The sequence below is a fragment of the Aspergillus uvarum genome (genome assembly GCF_003184745.1).
Source record: "Aspergillus uvarum CBS 121591 unplaced genomic scaffold BO82scaffold_43, whole genome shotgun sequence".
Taxonomy (NCBI): Eukaryota; Fungi; Ascomycota; class Eurotiomycetes; order Eurotiales; family Aspergillaceae; genus Aspergillus; species Aspergillus uvarum.
This window is the reverse complement of record NW_020291340.1, coordinates 956-18229: the sequence shown is the minus strand read 5'-3', so window position 1 is coordinate 18229 and position 17274 is coordinate 956. Positions and strand designations below refer to the sequence as shown.

Sequence of the window (17274 nt, the reverse complement as noted above, 5' to 3'; positions counted from 1 at the left end):
TCAGACGATGGCTCTTCAGACGATGGCTCTTCGGACGACGGCTCCTCCTCGTCCTCTCCTGACACCTCAGACCCCAACAACAACCAATCCACCGCCCCCTCCTCATCCACCCCCCTAATAAACGGCAGCTCCACCTCCGCCGCAATCCCCTCCTCCACACCCGCGGCCTCCAGCTCCCGCCCCGCCTGGGCCTGGGCCTATCCATCCTCAACCTTCAGCATCATGGCTTCACCAACACCAACACTACAGATCACGCCGGCCGTGACACCGGTTGCCTAAAGCCTGATCACATACCGCACCCACATCCCAAGACTTTGGTGTACCACTCATTTTGAAATTTCTTTATTCTGCATCTGTATAAACATCCAACTATCCCTGAGACAGACTGGTGTCTCGATACTGCTCTTGACCCACTTATCTTTCTTTTCTGTGTCATATATCTTTCGCTTCTTTCGTTCGTTTATTCTACTTTGAATATATATATTTTAACTCGTAAGGTGGATGGATTGGTTTGCTGAGGTAGATTGAGAATGAGATTCGGCGTGTATTATCCCTGGTAGTAGAACGGTGTTGTTACCCTGAGAGACTGATTGGTTGAAATGCTTCGATCAGAGGACTGTCCATTAAGTGATACCATGCCGCATTATTCGAGATTGTAAGATGGAAGACAACTACGTACTACTCGGTAGAACTCGATGCTCAATAGCCACAAGCTCAGTCTCAGAAAGCTAATGTTAAAACCCATGATCCACAGGAAACCGCTTTTATTGCAGGTTATCCTCCAGCGAAATACTATCTCATCATTACCGCACCAACCAACCACACCAAACCATCTAATCCAGGAACACCAACCGCCCATTCTGATTCGAGATCCTCTCATCCAAACGGACCCAGCTCCGCTTCCACCCGCCATTCCCATCGCCCAGATCCGCCACCAAGACGCGGCCCCCATCCTCCAGGTGGACATTACTGGCCGAGGCGGCGAAATTGCCGTGGCGGGCCCACTTGAGCTCGCCCCAGGAGTTGGTGAGCACGTCGTTCAGCGGGATGACCGAGCGGTGCTGGCGGCCATCGACGTCGCCGCAGTACGCCACGAGCTCGTGGTACCCCTCGAGCCGGATCTCGCGGGAGGAGCCGGAGAAGTTCCCGCGGAAGGAGGGACGATTGTGGTGGCGGTGCTTGCGCTCGTCGTCGGACGAGGACGATGAGGAAGAGGAAGAACTGGAGTGGCGGCGGTGGCGGTCGGCGCGGCGCTGCATCTTGCGCTCTTCCTTCTCGCGGCGCTTCTGCTCCTTCTCGGCCTCCTTCTGCCGGCGCAGGGCTTCTTTTTCCTCCTCCTCTTTCTTCTTGCGGTGGTTCTTGATCGCGTCTTCGGCGACGGAGCCCGTCAGCGCGCCGCCGATCGCGCCGAGGAACCCGTGGTTCACCTTGTGACCGGCGAAGGCGCCGGCTGCGCCGCCGGTGACGGCCCCGAGGAAGCCGCGGTCTTGGTCATCGGTGGCCCCGGGCGGTAGGTTGGGGTTGGTGCTGTAGGGTGGGGGTTGCTGGTGGCCTGGCTGCTGCTGCTGCTGCTGCTGCTGTTGTTGTTGTTGGTAGGGGGAATATGGGCGGTCGTTGTAGGGTGCTCCGCTTCCCTCTTGGGGGGGGTATGGGGGGTAGCCGGAGGGGTTGGGGGATGGTCCTCCGTGCTGGGGATACGGGGGTTGCGGTTGCTGGCCGTACGGTTGGTGGGGGTAGCCTTCGCCGCCTAGGGAGGGGGACGGAGAAGGTCCGCTCCATGACCCCTGCGCCATCCGGGGGTCTGGTGGGGAGGCATAGTAGTTTTGATTGGGGTTGGGGTTGGAGTTCGGACGATAGTAGTTCTCGGAGGGAGGGTAGGGACTGTAGGCGCCGGTGCGAGGCGTGTCTGGTCCAGGCGTCGATGAGTTCCAGGGTCCAGGAGTGTGGGATTCCTCCCGACGAGGAGGGTTCTGAGAAGACCCGCCGAAGTATTCTTGTGCTGACATCGGGGTTGGCTGGTGACTTTATGAAGCTGAGATGTTTTTGGTAGAAGGGGTTGTTTTCTGAAAGTAAAGACCAGGGAAAGATGGGAGAAGAGAGAAGTGGGGAAGAGAAAAGAAAGAGCGAGAGCGAGAGCGAAGAGGAGAGTTGGGCTATATAAGCGCTTGCTTGTAAGTTAGAGGAGCAGCGTAGAGTGGATTCACTGCCCGGTGCCTGACCACCGGGCGTGGCTGTGCTGGGCAATAATCGCTACATTAGTTCTGGTACCTAAATTTCCCCCACTGCAGTCATTGGAATTTGCTTGGTTCCTGCCTGTTCCAGGCAAGCATAAGGCTGACGCGAAACTGACACTGCCACATCCTGGCGGGGGAAGTTCGGTGGCTGAGACACTCCAGTGGAGATGAATGTTTGCATCCTGTGGATCGGGTCAGGTCGGACATCATAATAATGAGTAAGTCCTGCACATGCACATGCACAAGCGGATAGTCTCGGATGACAGACATAAACTTAATGCTGGGGATAGTAGGGCATGACTGACTGAGTTGTGTCACCACAGCGATATAACTTACACAGGGGACACCACCAAAGTACGGAGTAGAGAAGCACAAGCTACACCCCCAAGCAACAAGCAACAAGCAACAAGCAACACAATGTAGACCAGTTTCACTGTAACCACCGAGTAACGAAGCTGGTCCATTACCCAATTACCCAATTACCCAATCGACGCGACAGAACCGGCCTCTTCCGCCGGGGGCAGATAACGGCGACTGCCGATAACTCAACCCACTTATCAGCTAGTCTGGACTGGATATAGTGACTTCTCGACCGAGAACCCCATTTCCCCCAGACTTGACTGACTTGAGTATAAAACCACCTCCAGACCCTTCCTCTCCCTCTCTTTACCACCCCCATTGCATTCAAACAACCGATTTGACCACCACCACCACCACCACCACCACCACCACCATCATCATGTCCCCCCCTACCCTGACCTCACCAACGCCAACCCTGACCCTCACCCCCTCCCCCCTCACCCCATCCGCCTTCCTTCCCTACGGCACCGCCATCACCTCCCCCCTCCCCCGCACCGCAACCATCCCACCACCACCCTCCGCCCTGGCCGCGCTGCACCCAACGCCCGTCCTCGCGAACCAAAACACCGCCCTGAAATACAGTCCCATCTCCCCGCTAGACGACCACTATGCCGGCAACTGTCCGAGCGGGCGCGCCTCTGCCGCGCGCATGACCATGTTCTCATGCTTCCCGCGCACCCTGCGCCCCGCCTCTCCCACTTCTTCCACCTCCTCCGCCGTCTTCGACATCCGCATCCTCGAACGCCACCCCTTCACCACCCAGACCTTCGCCCCGCTCGACCTCTCCAGCCAGCCCGCCACCGCCACCCCCGCCGCCACCGCCACGGAAACCGAGCCGGAGCCTTACTATCTCGTCGTCGTGGCGCCTTCCCTCAAGGGCACGACCGCCCAGGCGACGACCAGCTCAGGGGAGGTGGTGACGGTGGTGGATCCGCCGGATTTGAGCCGCGTGAAGGCGTTCGTGGCCCGCGGTGGCCAGGCGGTTACCTATGGTGCGGGCACGTGGCATGCGCCTATGGCGGTGATTGGGTCCCGGCGCGTGGACTTTTTGGTCGTGCAGTTTATGAATGGGGTTGCTGAGGAGGATGTGCAGGAGGTGGTGTTTGGGGAGGGGGTGGTGGTGGAGGTGGCGCAGGGTTCGGAGGGTTCGGGAGAAGGCAAGGGGCTGAAGGCTAAGCTTTGAGATTGGGAGTGCGGTGTACGTTGGTGGGAAAGCTATGGATTGGAATGTGGGGTATATATTGGAACTGGAGGGGGAAAGTACTGTACATAATGTGGGGAACCCGAAATGGGGTGGTAAGCTAGTAAAGAGGTGGTGTGTCGGTGGGGGAAATATACTGTACATATTGCTAAGTGCGCTGTGCTGAATGGGGAGAGATTTGAGTGCTTGCTGCAATGGTGTGCGTCAAGCAGGGGCGGTTGTTTGGCTGGACCCGTCGGAGGTACTGGGCAGTCCTTGACGCACTTGTCGCGCCAGTTCAATGGTCTCCGAGGGCAGTCCAGCTAGCTGGGCGACTTTCAATGCGTGCGATTCACGGTTCACGCCCTTGCGCAACCGGTGCACAAACGAGAACCCCCCGTTTGCCGTCTCCTTGACATCGGTGCAATACCGGCCGAGCGACTCGAAGTCCTGCGTCATGTCTGCCAGCGCGTGGAAGTGGGTCGCAAAGAGCGTTCGGCAGCGGTTGTGATAGTGCAGGTGGTGCAGACACGCAAAGCTCACGGCAGTCCCATCCTCCGGGGTCGTGCCCCGACCCACCTCGTCCATGATGACGAAGGAGCGTGGAGTCGCCTGCTTCAAGATGGCCGCCGTCTCCAGCATCTCCACCATGAAAGTGGACTGATCGCGGAACAAGTCGTCGGCCGCGCCAATGCGACTGAAGATCTTGTCGACAATGCCCATCTCCGCGTAGTCGGCCGGAACCAAGGACCCCACTTGCGCCAGGATCGTGATTAGGGCGTTCTGTCGGAGAAAGGTGCTCTTGCCGGCCATGTTGGGCCCGGTGACCAGCCAGATGCGGTCCGGGTCGCCCAAGAAGCAATCGTTGCTGACGAACCGCCGGCCCTGCTCCTCCAGGCCCAGCTTGACTGTGGGATGTCGACCGCCTATAATCTTGTGGCATGTGCCCTCGACGAAGACCGGACGGACCAGCCGCTGTTCGTGGGCCAGGGTGGCAAAGGAGCATGCGACGTCCAGCTCGTCCATCACGGCTGCGTTGCGGCGGATCTTGACAAGATTGAGAATGACCTCGCGGCGCAGGGCCTCGAAGATCGCCTGTTCTTCCTGCCGGATCTGGAGCTTGACTTGGTCCATCTGGCCGCCCAGCTCGGTCCACGCCGGCAGATAAAATGACCGGGTAGACTTGGTCATTGAGACATTCCGTGTCACTCCCAGATCTTCTAATGACGCTTGGGAGATCTTAGCAGCTTTGACGTGACAGATGTGGCCTAGACCCGGAGTCCATTTGAGGGTGAGAGCCGTCGACCCGACAGCGTCGCGAAGGCGCTGGGTGAGTTCCGCTTTCTCGTTATGCAGACGGTCCAGTTCCTGGTGGAGGTCCTGGAGAGCCGGGCTGGCATCGCGCCGCATGATCCAGGTTTCGACGGCCGACGCTTCATCGCTTGCCCCGCTGCCACCTCGTTCACCGCTCTTCGTCCTGACCTTCTTCGGCAGTGTCTCTATTTCGCCCGGGAGGGCTTCACTCAAGGCTACCTCCTGTGCGAGCATTGCCGCCTCAGCAGCCGTGTCGTCCTCGATGCGTTGCTTCTGTAGCAACCCCTCTTCATCAATCGCTGCCAAGATCTTCTCGGCCAGGATGATGGGCCCATTCATATACAGGCGATCAGTCATGGATTTGAGGCTCTGAGCTGCTGGCGTATCCTTGCATTTGCGCTTTTTGCTCATCAACACCCGCCTGATCTCCTTCGAAGCTTCAATGGCTCGAGATAGACATATCAGGTCATCTGCATCTCCCCGCCCGAGAGTGAATTTCTGGACGAGCCGCTGCGCGTCATAGCTCCGCTTCAGGTAATCGATGACATTGCGGTGCAATTCTGCGTCGTCGATGAAGGTACACACAAGGTCCAATCGTTCGTTAATCACAGTCATGGACGTCGAAGGTGATGCTGCGCTGTGAGTTAGCACAAGAATGATGACTGGACATAAGTGCCTATGGGCATACTTAGGCGATCACGTAGCAACCGGGCACCGCTTTTGGTCGAAGTCCTGCTCACCGCATGAAGCAGACTCCCTTTCCCAAAGCCATCCCGGGCCGTCTCTAGGATTTCCAAGCCTCTCAGACTGTTCCGGTCAATGCTCATGGATTCGTCCAGATCTCGACGGCGCGGAGGCTGAAGCTTCATATTCAGCCCTTGTAGCTGCACCCGGATGTATTCGAGAAGGCTGAAGCCAGCAGCCACTTCCTCAGAGGTAAAAGACGCCGCGGCTTTGGCAGATATGGGTGCTTCAAGCACAGGCCCCCACTTCGTCATGGGCTCGATCTTCGATGGAAATGGGAAAAATGTCATCAACCGGTGGTCGTGTCCGGTCAGCAGCTGCAGCTCTTGCCTGACCCCGTCTCCAAGGGCTTGATCCACCAGGATCTCACGAGCGCCGATCCGGGCAATAGCCGACGGCAGCATTTGTGCCGTGGTGACTTGCGTGAAAAAGTCGCCGGTGGAGAGATCCAGCCAGGACAAGCCTACATTCTGAGACGTAGATGGCAGAACGTGCTGCTTCGTAGCCCCGTCGTCCTGCTCTACCTGCTGTTCCACAGAGCTGCCATCTATAAAGATTGCTAGCAGGAAGTTATTCTCGGATGGATCCATGAATTTCTCATCAATCAGAGTACCAGGTGTGATGATCCTGGCGACCTTGCGATCGAATTGGAGACCCCCAGTGCGAAGCTTGCCCTCGGCATCGTTGGCGAACTCTTCACTAATGGCCACATACTTGCTCAAGTCCTGGACAAGGATCTTGAGGAACCGGTCCAGTTGGAAGAAAGGGAAGCCGGCCATGTAAACAGGCCCGACGCTTGTCCTTCTTATAGCCAGTTTAAGGTTCAGCAAGGGAGCCAGCTCTTCGGCTTGTTCGAAATACAGCTAAACTCGAGTCAGCAGATATACGTACAAAGGAACAGCTTGAAATATGAAACCATGAGTCAGATGTTTTCATACCTCGTAGAATCCGCCAACACGGGTCAGCACTACACAGTTCCTAAACCGTTGCATGTTGTTCCGATGCCCCTGCAAAACGACAGGGTACTGAGGACCATCATTGGCGCCATCATCGTAGGGTTCCAATTTCAACGCCCCCTGAGGCAAGTCTTTCATTTTCACAACAGATTTGGATTTGGCAGTTCTATGCGGGACTGATGGGGTAGCGGCCACCCTGGGAATGCATAGATTCGGCCTCCGGGCATGATGACAGATGGTGCGGTGGACATGACAGCGGTAAGGAGGACAGCCAGTCCGACCAACACTGGAATATAGCTGCGTGTTAATCAGATGGGGAATCGATACTCCATGAAAGCGCATCGTCTCGACCCCGTTTGCGCCAACTTCTGGTCTGTCTTCGCGTGCCGAGAAGAATTAATTGTATACGCGTGAAGCTTGACCGAATCGGATCAGAAAGCGGCGGCAGAAACCAGGGCGGGATGTGGATGCCTCAGGCTGTCACAGGTTGTAGCTGTTCGTTCGTTCGTCAAACCTTCCCGCTTTGCCACTCAAATCTGCTTCTGCTGGGACGAGACCTTACCGAACTTCGCAACGCCAACTCCTTCAACTCCGCAAGAATCCCTCCTCCTCCTCCTCCTCCTCAGCAGCTCGCAACCTTGCCGCCGACGAGTGTGCTTTTTCTTGTCGGAGGATGGTCCGGGTTTGTGAAACCTAACTGAACGACTTTACACTATTATACAGAGCCACCCTCACCATCAAGTGCTTGTCGCCGGTGCCACGACGCGCCGCCGGCTGAATCTGAGCTCCACCGAGCCTCAGACGACGATTCACCTGCACTCACCTCACGATCGTTTTTAGTCCTCCCTTCTTCTCCGTATCTTGCATTTCCCATCAGAGACCATCAAAATGGCCGACCAAAATATCTCCCAGTACAAATACTCGGCGATGTCCAACCTGGTTCTCCAGGCGGACCGTCGTTTCATCTCTCGTGTCAACGATGAACCCACCGGTGACCCGGAGTCTCTCGCCGGCCGCATCAGCATCCGGGAAATGGGATCGAGGATGGCGCGGGACGATGCGCCGAAGACGAAGAAGAAGGCCGGTTTGACGGACATCGAGCGAGGGTCCATCCGCGAAGGCGAGGATGTCCTCGCCCGCGAACAGAGAAAGACCCAGCGGGGTCAACCGGCGCAAGTACGCGGCCACGGTATTCTGTCCGCTGCCGATGCCCTCGTCGAGGGCCTGAAGTACCGTCCTCGCACCCCGGCCACTCGAGCCACCTATGACCTCATCCTCACAATGACCGCCAGCCATCTGGGCGATGTACCACATGAAGTGGTCCGCAGTGCGGCGGACGCGGTGCTGGAATTGCTGAAAGACGAGGATATGAAGGATTTCGACAAGAAGAAGGAGATTGATGACTTGCTGGGCAGTTCGATGAACCCCAAGGAATTTAATGAGCTTGTCAACCTGGGCAAGAAGATCACGGATTACGATGCCCAGGATGATGACGAAGAGATGGGCGACGGTCTGGCTGGCGAAGGAGAGGCGGAATTGGATGAGCGTCAGGGTGTTGCTGTCGTTTTCGACGAGGAGGATGAGGACGATGAGCGCATGGGCACCCTGGACGAAGTGCGCGACGACGACGAACTTTCCGAAGACGAAACCGACCAACAGGATGTCCCTGGTATTGATGACGCAACGACCGAGAAGGCAGACCTCGAAGGACTAGAGGGCGCCGAAGAGATGGTCATCGACGGCGGGTTAGACCGTGGGAGCGAACGCGGCAATAAGAAAACCACAGTTTTTGCACGAGAAATCGATGCTTACTGGCTTCAACGCCAAATCGGCAACGCATATCCGGATGCTCACGTACAACATGAGAAGGCGACCCAAGCGCTCGAGATTCTTGGAGGTCAAGGCGAGGATGGCGAGGTGCGACCTCTTCGCGACGTGGAAAATGACTTGATGGATCTATTCGATTATGAGCAGCCTGAGCTTGTCGCCACTTTGGTCACCAACCGCGATAAGATTGTATGGGTCACCCGTTGGCGCCGAGTCGCTGAAGACGCCGATGCCCGCCATCTGGTCGAGAGTGAAATGGTTGAAGCTGGACACCGCGCTATTTTGGACGAGATCCGGGGCAAGACCAGCCGCGACGAAGGCGCCGGTCGTCCCTCGAAAAAGATCAAGCTAGACTTGATGGATGTGGATGTTCCAAACGCTCCTCAGCAGCCGGAAGAGAAGAAGGAGGATGGAGGATTGGTCCGAGGCCTGCAGCCGAAGAGATTGATCAATTTGGAGAACCTTGTGTTCCATCAAGGTAATCACTTGATGACCAACCCTAGCGTCAAGCTGCCCCAGGGCTCGACGAAGCGAACATTTAAGGGATATGAAGAAATTCACGTGCCCCCTCCTCAAGCTAAGAAAGAGCCTGGCGAGAAGAATCTTCCTACGACCGAGCTGCCCGAGTGGGCTCGCGTTGGCTTTGGGAGTTCGAAGGAACTCAACCGGATCCAATCTAAGTGCTTCCCGACCGCTTTTCACGACGATGGCAACGTGCTTGTCTGTGCCCCCACCGGTTCAGGAAAGACCAATGTTGCCATGCTTACCATCCTCCGCGAGATTGGCAAGAATCGGAACCCGCAGACGGGCGAGATCATGCTAGACGACTTCAAAATCATCTACATCTCCCCTTTGAAGGCACTTGTACAGGAACAGGTCGGGAACCTCGGCAAACGTCTTGAGCCTTATGGCATCAAGGTGGCGGAATTGAGCGGTGATCGTCAACTTACGAAGCAGCAGATTGCTGAGACTCAGATTATCGTCACCACTCCTGAGAAGTACGATGTCATCACTCGAAAGGCTTCGGAGACGAGTTACACCAGACTGGTCCGTCTGATCGTCATTGATGAAATTCACCTTCTTCACGACGAGCGTGGTCCTGTCATCGAGAGTATTGTTAGCAGAACCATCCGCAAGGTAGAACAGACTGGCGACCCAGTCCGAATTGTTGGTCTCAGTGCTACGCTCCCCAACTACCGGGATGTTGCCAGCTTCCTGCGCGTTGATCCTGCGAAGGGCCTCTTCCACTTCGATGGCTCCTACAGACCTTGTCCTCTCAAACAGGAGTTCATTGGCGTTACGGAAAAGAAGGCCATCAAGCAGCTGAAGACCATGAACGATATCTGCTACACCAAAGTCCTTGAGCAAGTCGGACAAAAACGGAACCAGATGCTCATTTTCGTCCACTCGCGAAAGGAGACCGCCAAGACGGCCAAGTACATCAGAGACAAGGCTCTTGAGATGGAGACCATCGGCCAGATTCTGCGCAGTGATGCTGCAAGCAGAGCTATCTTGGCTGAAGAAGCTGAGTCGGTTGATGACGCCTCGCTCAAGGATTTGTTGCCTTATGGGTTTGGTATTCACCATGCTGGTCTCAGTCTTGCTGATCGAGACTCCGTCCAGGCGCTTTTTGCTGACGGCAGCATCCAAGTCCTCGTATGTACAGCAACTCTTGCCTGGGGTGTCAACTTGCCTGCCCACACAGTTATCATCAAGGGCACTCAGATCTACTCGCCTGAGAAGGGTAGCTGGGTCGAACTCAGCCCTCAAGATGTCCTGCAGATGTTGGGACGTGCTGGACGACCTCAATACGACACCTTCGGTGAAGGTATCATTATCACAACGCAAACCGAAATCCAGTATTACCTTTCCCTCTTGAATCAGCAATTGCCAATCGAGAGTCAGCTCGTCAGTAAGCTTGCTGACAATATGAATGCCGAGATTGTTCTCGGAAACATTCGTACTCGTGACGAGGGAGTTGACTGGCTGGGTTATACCTACTTGTTCGTCCGCATGCTCCGCTCACCTGGCCTCTACAGTGTGGGTGCAGACTATGAAAATGATGACGCCCTTGAGCAAAAGCGCGTTGATCTTGTCCACTCTGCGGCCGTGATTCTGGAAAGAGCAGGCCTCGTAAAGTATGACAAGAAAACAGGTCGTATGCAATCCACGGAGCTTGGCCGTATCGCTTCCCACTACTACATCGGCCACAACTCCATGTTGACCTACTCTCAGCACCTCCAGCCTAACATCACCACGATCGAGCTGTTCCGAATCTTCGCTCTTAGCGATGAATTCAAGTACATTCCGGTCCGTCAGGATGAGAAGCTGGAGCTTGCGAAACTACTTGGTCGTGTGCCTGTCCCTGTCAAGGAAGGAATCGACGAGCCTCATTCCAAGATCAATGTCTTGCTCCAAGCTTACATCTCTCGCCTCAAGCTGGAAGGACTTGCCCTGATGGCAGATATGGTTTATGTTACCCAATCAGCTGGTCGTATTCTGCGCGCTATTTACGAGATCTCATTGAAGAAGGGATGGTCATCTGTGGCTAAGACTGCTCTCAACCTGTGCAAGATGGCCGAGCGGCGCATGTGGCCCACGATGACACCCCTTCGTCAGTTCCCGTCCTGCCCAAGAGACATTCTGCAGAAGGCGGAGAGAATCGACGTCCCTTGGGGTAGCTACTTCGATCTTGATCCTCCTCGCATGGGTGAGCTCCTAGGTATGCCCAAGGCTGGACGTGTTGTCTGCGATCTTGTCTCCAAGTTCCCTCGTCTGGAGGTTCAGGCCCAGGTTCAACCCGTCACTCGCTCCATGCTACGGGTCGAGCTGACGATCACTCCTAACTTCGTTTGGGACGAGACACTGCATGGCTCTGCTCAAGACTTTTGGATTCTGGTGGAGGATTGCGATGGCGAGGAGATCTTATTCCATGACCAGTTCCTTCTGCGGAAAGACCACGCACAATCGGAGATGAACGAGCATCTCGTCGAGTTCACTGTCCCCATCTCCGAGCCTATGCCTCCGAACTACTTCATTTCGCTGGTATCCGATCGCTGGATGCACTCGGAAACCAAGATTGCCGTTTCCTTCCAAAAACTGATCCTTCCTGAACGGTTCCCGCCCCACACTCCTCTCCTGGATATGCAAAGGGCACCAGTGAAGGCATTGAAGCGCGAAGATTTCCAGCAACTGTACTCCGACTGGCAGTTCTTCAACAAAATCCAGACGCAAACTTTCAAGTCTCTCTTCGACACAGATGACAACGTGTTTGTTGGTGCTCCTACTGGTAGCGGAAAGACTGTGTGTGCCGAGCTTGCCTTGTTGCGTCACTTGTCCCAGCAGGATAGCGGCCGTGCTGTGTACCTTGCTCCATTCCAAGAGCTCGTTGACCAGCGTCTGGCGGACTGGCAGAAGCGACTGAGCCAGCTTTCCGGTGGCAAGAATATCGTCAAGCTTACTGGCGAAACCACCGCCGACCTCAGACTTCTGGAACGAGCCGATCTCGTTCTTGCCACACCAAGTCAATGGGATGTCTTGTCTCGGCAATGGCGGAAGCGCAAGAACGTCCGGACGGTGCAACTCTTCATCGCCGATGAGCTGCACATGCTCGGAGGCTATGGCGGATACGTGTATGAAGTGGTTGTTTCGCGCATGCACTCCATGGCTCTGGAGATCGAGAATGGCATGCGCATCATCGGCTTGAGTGTGCCTCTTGCGAACGCTCGCGACATCGGCGAGTGGATTGGCGCCAATAAACACACGATCTACAACTTCAGCCCTCACGCCAGACCAGTGCCATTGGAGCTCCACATTCAATCGTTCACCATTCCGCACTTCCCTTCGCTCATGCTTGCCATGGCCCGACCAGCATACCACTCCATCCTGCAGTTGTCTGCTGATAAGCCGGCCATCGTCTTCGTGCCTAGCCGCAAGCAAACCCGTGCTACTGCCATGGACCTGTTGGCTGCTTGTGCCACGGATGACGATGAGGACCGGTTCCTCAACGCAGATGTGAACGAGCTTGCTCCTCTTCTTGGTCGAATTCAAGAACAGACGTTGGCTGAGTCTCTTTCCCACGGCATCGGTTATTACCATGAGGCTTTGAGTGCTACTGATAAGCGCATCGTGTCTCACCTCTTCTCCATTGGCGCTATTCAGGTTCTCCTTGCTTCCCGTGATGTTTGCTGGGAGCTCGACCTGACGGCACATCTGGTGATTGTCATGGGCACTCAATTCTTCGAGGGCCGTGAGCACCGCTACATTGACTACCCAATCAGTGAGATCCTTCAGATGTTCGGCAAGGCTTCTCGTCCCGGCGATGACAAGCTTGGCCGTGGCGTGCTCATGGTGCCTGCCGTCAAGCGCGATTATTACAAGAAGTTCTTGAACGAGGCTTTGCCTGTCGAGAGTCACTTGCAGGCTTACTTGCATGATGCGTTTGTCACCGAGATTAGCACGAGAACGATTACTTCGACCCAAGACGCCATTGATTGGATGACGCACACCTACTTCTACCGCCGCTTGCTGGCTAACCCGAGCTTCTACGGTCTGGCCGATGTCAGCCACGAGGGTCTTAGTACGTTCCTCTCTGAGCTGCTCGAAAACACCCTGAAGGAATTGTCGGACGCCAGGATTGTGGATCTGGATGAGGAAGAGGACAGCGTCGCTCCTCTGAACGCCGCCATGATTGCCTCCTACTACAACATTTCCTTTATCACTATGCAGACCTTCCTCCTCTCTTTATCGGCGCGTACCAAGCTCAAGGGCATTCTGGAGATCATCACTTCCGCCACGGAGTTTGAAAACATCCAGATGCGTCGTCACGAGGACCACATTCTTCGCCGCGTGTATGATCGTGTACCGGTCAAGATGGCCGAGACCTCGTACGACTCGCCCCACTTCAAGGCATTTGTGCTGCTGCAAGCTCATTTCTCGCGCATGCAACTGCCCATTGATCTTGCCAAGGACCAGGAAGTTATTGTCGGCAAGGTGCTCAACCTCCTGAGTGCGTGTGTGGATGTCCTCTCCTCGGAGGGACATTTGAACGCGATGAATGCGATGGAGATGTCACAGATGGTTGTCCAGGCCATGTGGGACCGGGATAGTCCATTGAAGCAGATTCCTCACTTCGGCCCCGAGGCTATCAAGGTGGCAAATGAGTATAAGTATATATCCCCCAGGAATTTCCAGTTGACCCGCGCTAACTCTGCCGTCAGCATCAACGACATCTTCGAGTTCATGGAAGCCATGGATCCTTCCGAGAACAAGGACTACGCGACATTGATCAAGCGTCTTGGTCTGGACAACAAGCAGCTGGCCCAGGCTGCTGCCTTCACGAACGAGAAATATCCCAACTTGGAGCTTGACTTTGAGGTTGAGGATCCCGAGAACATCACTTCGGGCGAGCCGGCCTATCTCAAGATCAAGATCGAGCGAGAGGTGGAGGAGGACGAGGAGCCGGATACGACCGTGCACGCACCATTCTACCCTAGCAAGAAGATGGAGAATTGGTGGTTGGTCGTCGGCGATGAGAAGACCAAGAACTTGCTCGCTATCAAGCGGGTCACTATCGGCCGGAAGCTGGATCTGCGTCTGGAGTACATTGTTCCCACGCCGGGAGAGCATGAGCTGACGTTGTACCTGATGAGTGACAGCTATGTGGGCGTGGACCAAGCTCCTACCTTCTCGGTCACGGCGGCGGAGGGTATGGATGAGGACGAGAGCGAGGAGGAGGAGGTGGAGGAAGAGTAGACAGTTGAAATTTGGAAGTTTCTGTATGATTGTCTGTAATTATATGTTCTAATGGGGAGATACGATGATTTAGACATGTCGTTTGTGACAAGTAGTACACAGTCAGTAGTAGTACGGTAGTATCCCAATCGGGCCTCCCGGAGAAGAACCAGAGCAAGTCAAGTGCGGGAATGACCAGCCGCCCTGACGCCACCTCCGCTCTTCTTCCCCTCACGGTCCCCAATGTCGCACAACTCAAACTCACAACTCACCTTACCCTTTCATCCCTTTATCATCACTCTTCCCTTCTTAAACTCATCTTCTTCTTTCGATAATTCCTCATCAGGGATCCGCTGCGGTGTGCGGATTGTGCTACTCTTATCATCACTTAGAGCTACCGCATTCAAGCTATCTATCTTATCTATCGGACCCTTGCCGGTCGCAGTGTCATGACCATCCGATCCATGAAGTTCACTCCAGAGTATGTTATCATTTCATTTCAGCCTGTCTTGTCCTTGATTCGTCGTCAATGAAGCTTGCAACACTTAGGTTCTTATACTGATCCACGCCAGAGTTCTCCTGGGAGCTCCTCGGCGCTCTGGCCCTGTGCCGAATGCCTCAGGCACCCTTGCGGTGTACACCCAGACCACCTATTCGTTCGAATCCCACTCCAAAACCAACGAGATCCGAGTCTTGGACATTGAGAGCGGCAGGTCGGCTCTAATCACAAACGATGCCGGCGCCAGCTGTCCCCAGTGGCTAGGCGACAGCAATCAGCTCGTCTGGTTGAAGGCCAAGGCGAACGGCAACACGAGCTTCATCATCGGCGATGCCCGCGAGGCAGACAAAACCTACACCGCGGGCACGGTTCCTGGCCCAGTCTCGGACCTCAAGGTCACCGTTGTCGAGCCGGGGAGGATTGGCTTTGCGGTCACCGGCAAGGCCAACACGGACGGCACCTTGTACAACCCGCACGACGCGAAGAAGCCGACCAGCACCGGGCGCCTTTATACTTCGCTGTTCGTGAGACACTGGGACTCGTATGTCGAGCCCCAGAAGAATGCCATCTGGTATGGTCTGCTCCAGCAGGCACCCCTGTCTCCGCCCACCCGACAAGCCGGGAAGTACGCTGTCTCAGGGCTCACCAACTTGATTCAAGTGTGTGGCTTGACGGGTGTGGAATCGCCGATTCCGCCGTTTGGGGGCACGGGTGACTTTGACATCAGTCCGGAGGCCATTGTGTTCGTAGCCAAGGATCCGAGCTTAAACCCCGCCACGCACACGTCCTGCTCATGCTACTACTGTCCGATGTTCTCCTGGACAAGTGTGACTGCCATGGAGACTAGAGTGTGCGCTGTGAAAGGCCTCGAAGGAGCCATGTCTTCCCCAGTTCTGACGTCGGATGGTAGCTCCATCGCGCTCCTGGCGATGCGTGAGGACGGCTATGAGTCAGATAAGAGACGGATCCTCTACGTGCCTAATCCGTGGAGTGGTGAGATGATTGAGATCTTTGCATCGCCGGATGGAGAAGGCGCCTGGCCTCTGAGTCCATCAGGGTTGACCTTTGCACATGATGACAAGTCATTGATCATCCAGGTCGAGGAGACCGGACGAGGAGTTCTTTACCAGTTACCCCTGGAGAATGTCCGCCACTCTACTCCTGATGTGCTGAAGAAGCTGACACACTCGGGATTTGTGACGGAGGTGTACCCCGCAGCAGCCAACTCTAGCAAATTACTCATAGCTAGTAGCAGTCTTGTGGACAACAGCAAGTGGTCGATTATTGATCCAGAATCGCCGAAGGACGTCCGTGTGATATCCTCGATCGGACGCGACGGTGCTTCTTTCGGGCTGTCGCCCACGCAGGTGGATGAAATCTGGTACCGTGGCGCCAACGACACCCCCGTCCATGCGTGGGTGGTGAAGCCGTCCGACTTCAAGCCGGGGGAGAAGTATCCGCTGGCATATCTGATCCATGGAGGTCCTCAGAGCGCATGGTGCGAGCAATGGAGCACTCGATGGAACCCGGCGATCTTTGCCGAGCAGGGCTATGTTGTCGTCACACCTAATCCTCGCGGCAGCACCAGCTACGGGCAGAGGTTCACGGACGAGATTCGTAATGCCTGGGGCTCGCTACCCTACGTCGACCTTGAGAAGGGGTTTGACTACATTGCCGAGAATCTGGACTATGTCGATACCTCGCGAGCGGTGGCTCTCGGCGCCTCTTATGGTGGGTACATGGTCAACTGGATCCAGGGTCACCCGTTGGGTCGGCGGTTCAAGGCGCTTGTGACACACGATGGAGTGTTCAGCATGAACTCGATGCTCGCCAGTGAAGAGCTCTACTTCCCGCTGCGGGACCTGAAGGGACCGTTGTGGAAGGTGCCCGAGAACTGGGAGCGCTGGGATCCCTCTCGTCATACAGCCAACTGGCAGACACCGCACTTGATCATCCACAACGAGCTGGACTACCGATTGACCATCGCCGAGGGGCTGGCTGCGTTCAATGTCTTGCAATTGCAGGGGGTAGATAGCGCCTTCTTGACCTTCCCGGATGAGAATCACTGGGTGCTCAACCCGGAGAACTCACTCATGTGGCATTACACAGTCCTGAACTGGGTCAACAAGTACACGGGCCTCCCCGCGGCCTCCAGCAAGTATGCCGAGTTCAGCGCGACGAAGGCCCCGTCGATGGAGAAGCGGCTGGAGACTGTGTCATTGTGAGTTGGTGGGTTAATGAGAACTAGGATGATGATTTAGTCACGAGTCAATACAGCGTTTATTGTTTGACGGTCGAATCCATTGTTTGGGGGATCCTCACAAAGGAACAATGAAGCCGCCCTAATTTGGCGATGAGCCCGAGGCACCCCGGCGGGTGAGATAAGGGCACTCGGCGCATAAAGGGATTGCCGTGCGTTGTTTGCGG

At 55.6% G+C, this 17274-nt stretch overlaps 4 protein-coding genes across 4 annotated transcripts; 2 read left to right on the top strand and 2 right to left on the bottom strand.

The window, feature by feature from the left end:
* Nucleotides 1-437: 437 nt before the first annotated feature.
* BO82DRAFT_356096 (putative glutamine-serine-proline rich protein) lies at nucleotides 438-2045 on the bottom strand. The gene has a single exon (XM_025635623.1). The coding sequence runs from the start codon at nucleotides 2004-2006 to the stop codon at nucleotides 834-836; it is 1173 nt and encodes a 390-aa protein (XP_025489860.1). The 5' UTR covers nucleotides 2007-2045; the 3' UTR covers nucleotides 438-833.
* A 790-nt stretch (nucleotides 2046-2835) lies between these two features.
* BO82DRAFT_125340 (ureidoglycolate hydrolase) lies at nucleotides 2836-3888 on the top strand. The gene has a single exon (XM_025629922.1). The coding sequence runs from the start codon at nucleotides 2974-2976 to the stop codon at nucleotides 3775-3777; it is 804 nt and encodes a 267-aa protein (XP_025489859.1). The 5' UTR covers nucleotides 2836-2973; the 3' UTR covers nucleotides 3778-3888.
* Nucleotides 3889-3999: 111 nt separating this feature from the next.
* Nucleotides 4000-6926, bottom strand: BO82DRAFT_403978 (mismatch repair ATPase MSH1; the record flags this gene model as incomplete). The annotated part of the gene is made up of 3 exons (XM_025639413.1): nucleotides 4000-5720; nucleotides 5777-6695; nucleotides 6771-6926. The coding sequence occupies 3 exons, from the start codon at nucleotides 6924-6926 to the stop codon at nucleotides 4000-4002; spliced, it is 2796 nt and encodes a 931-aa protein (XP_025489858.1).
* Nucleotides 6927-7384: 458 nt separating this feature from the next.
* Nucleotides 7385-17072, top strand: BO82DRAFT_339623 (ATP-dependent RNA helicase BRR2; the record flags this gene model as incomplete). Its single annotated transcript, XM_025633486.1, has 4 exons — nucleotides 7385-13783; nucleotides 13835-14276; nucleotides 14465-14531; nucleotides 14923-17072. The coding sequence occupies exons 1-4, from the start codon at nucleotides 7677-7679 to the stop codon at nucleotides 17070-17072; spliced, it is 8766 nt and encodes a 2921-aa protein (XP_025489857.1). The 5' UTR covers nucleotides 7385-7676.
* Nucleotides 17073-17274: the final 202 nt, after the last annotated feature.

Coding starts and splice junctions, on each gene's coding strand:
- BO82DRAFT_356096 (XM_025635623.1), bottom strand. CDS start 2,006: ATGTCAGCACAAGAATACTTCGGCGGGTCTTCTCAGAACCCTCCTCGT.
- BO82DRAFT_125340 (XM_025629922.1), top strand. CDS start 2,974: ATGTCCCCCCCTACCCTGACCTCACCAACGCCAACCCTGACCCTCACC.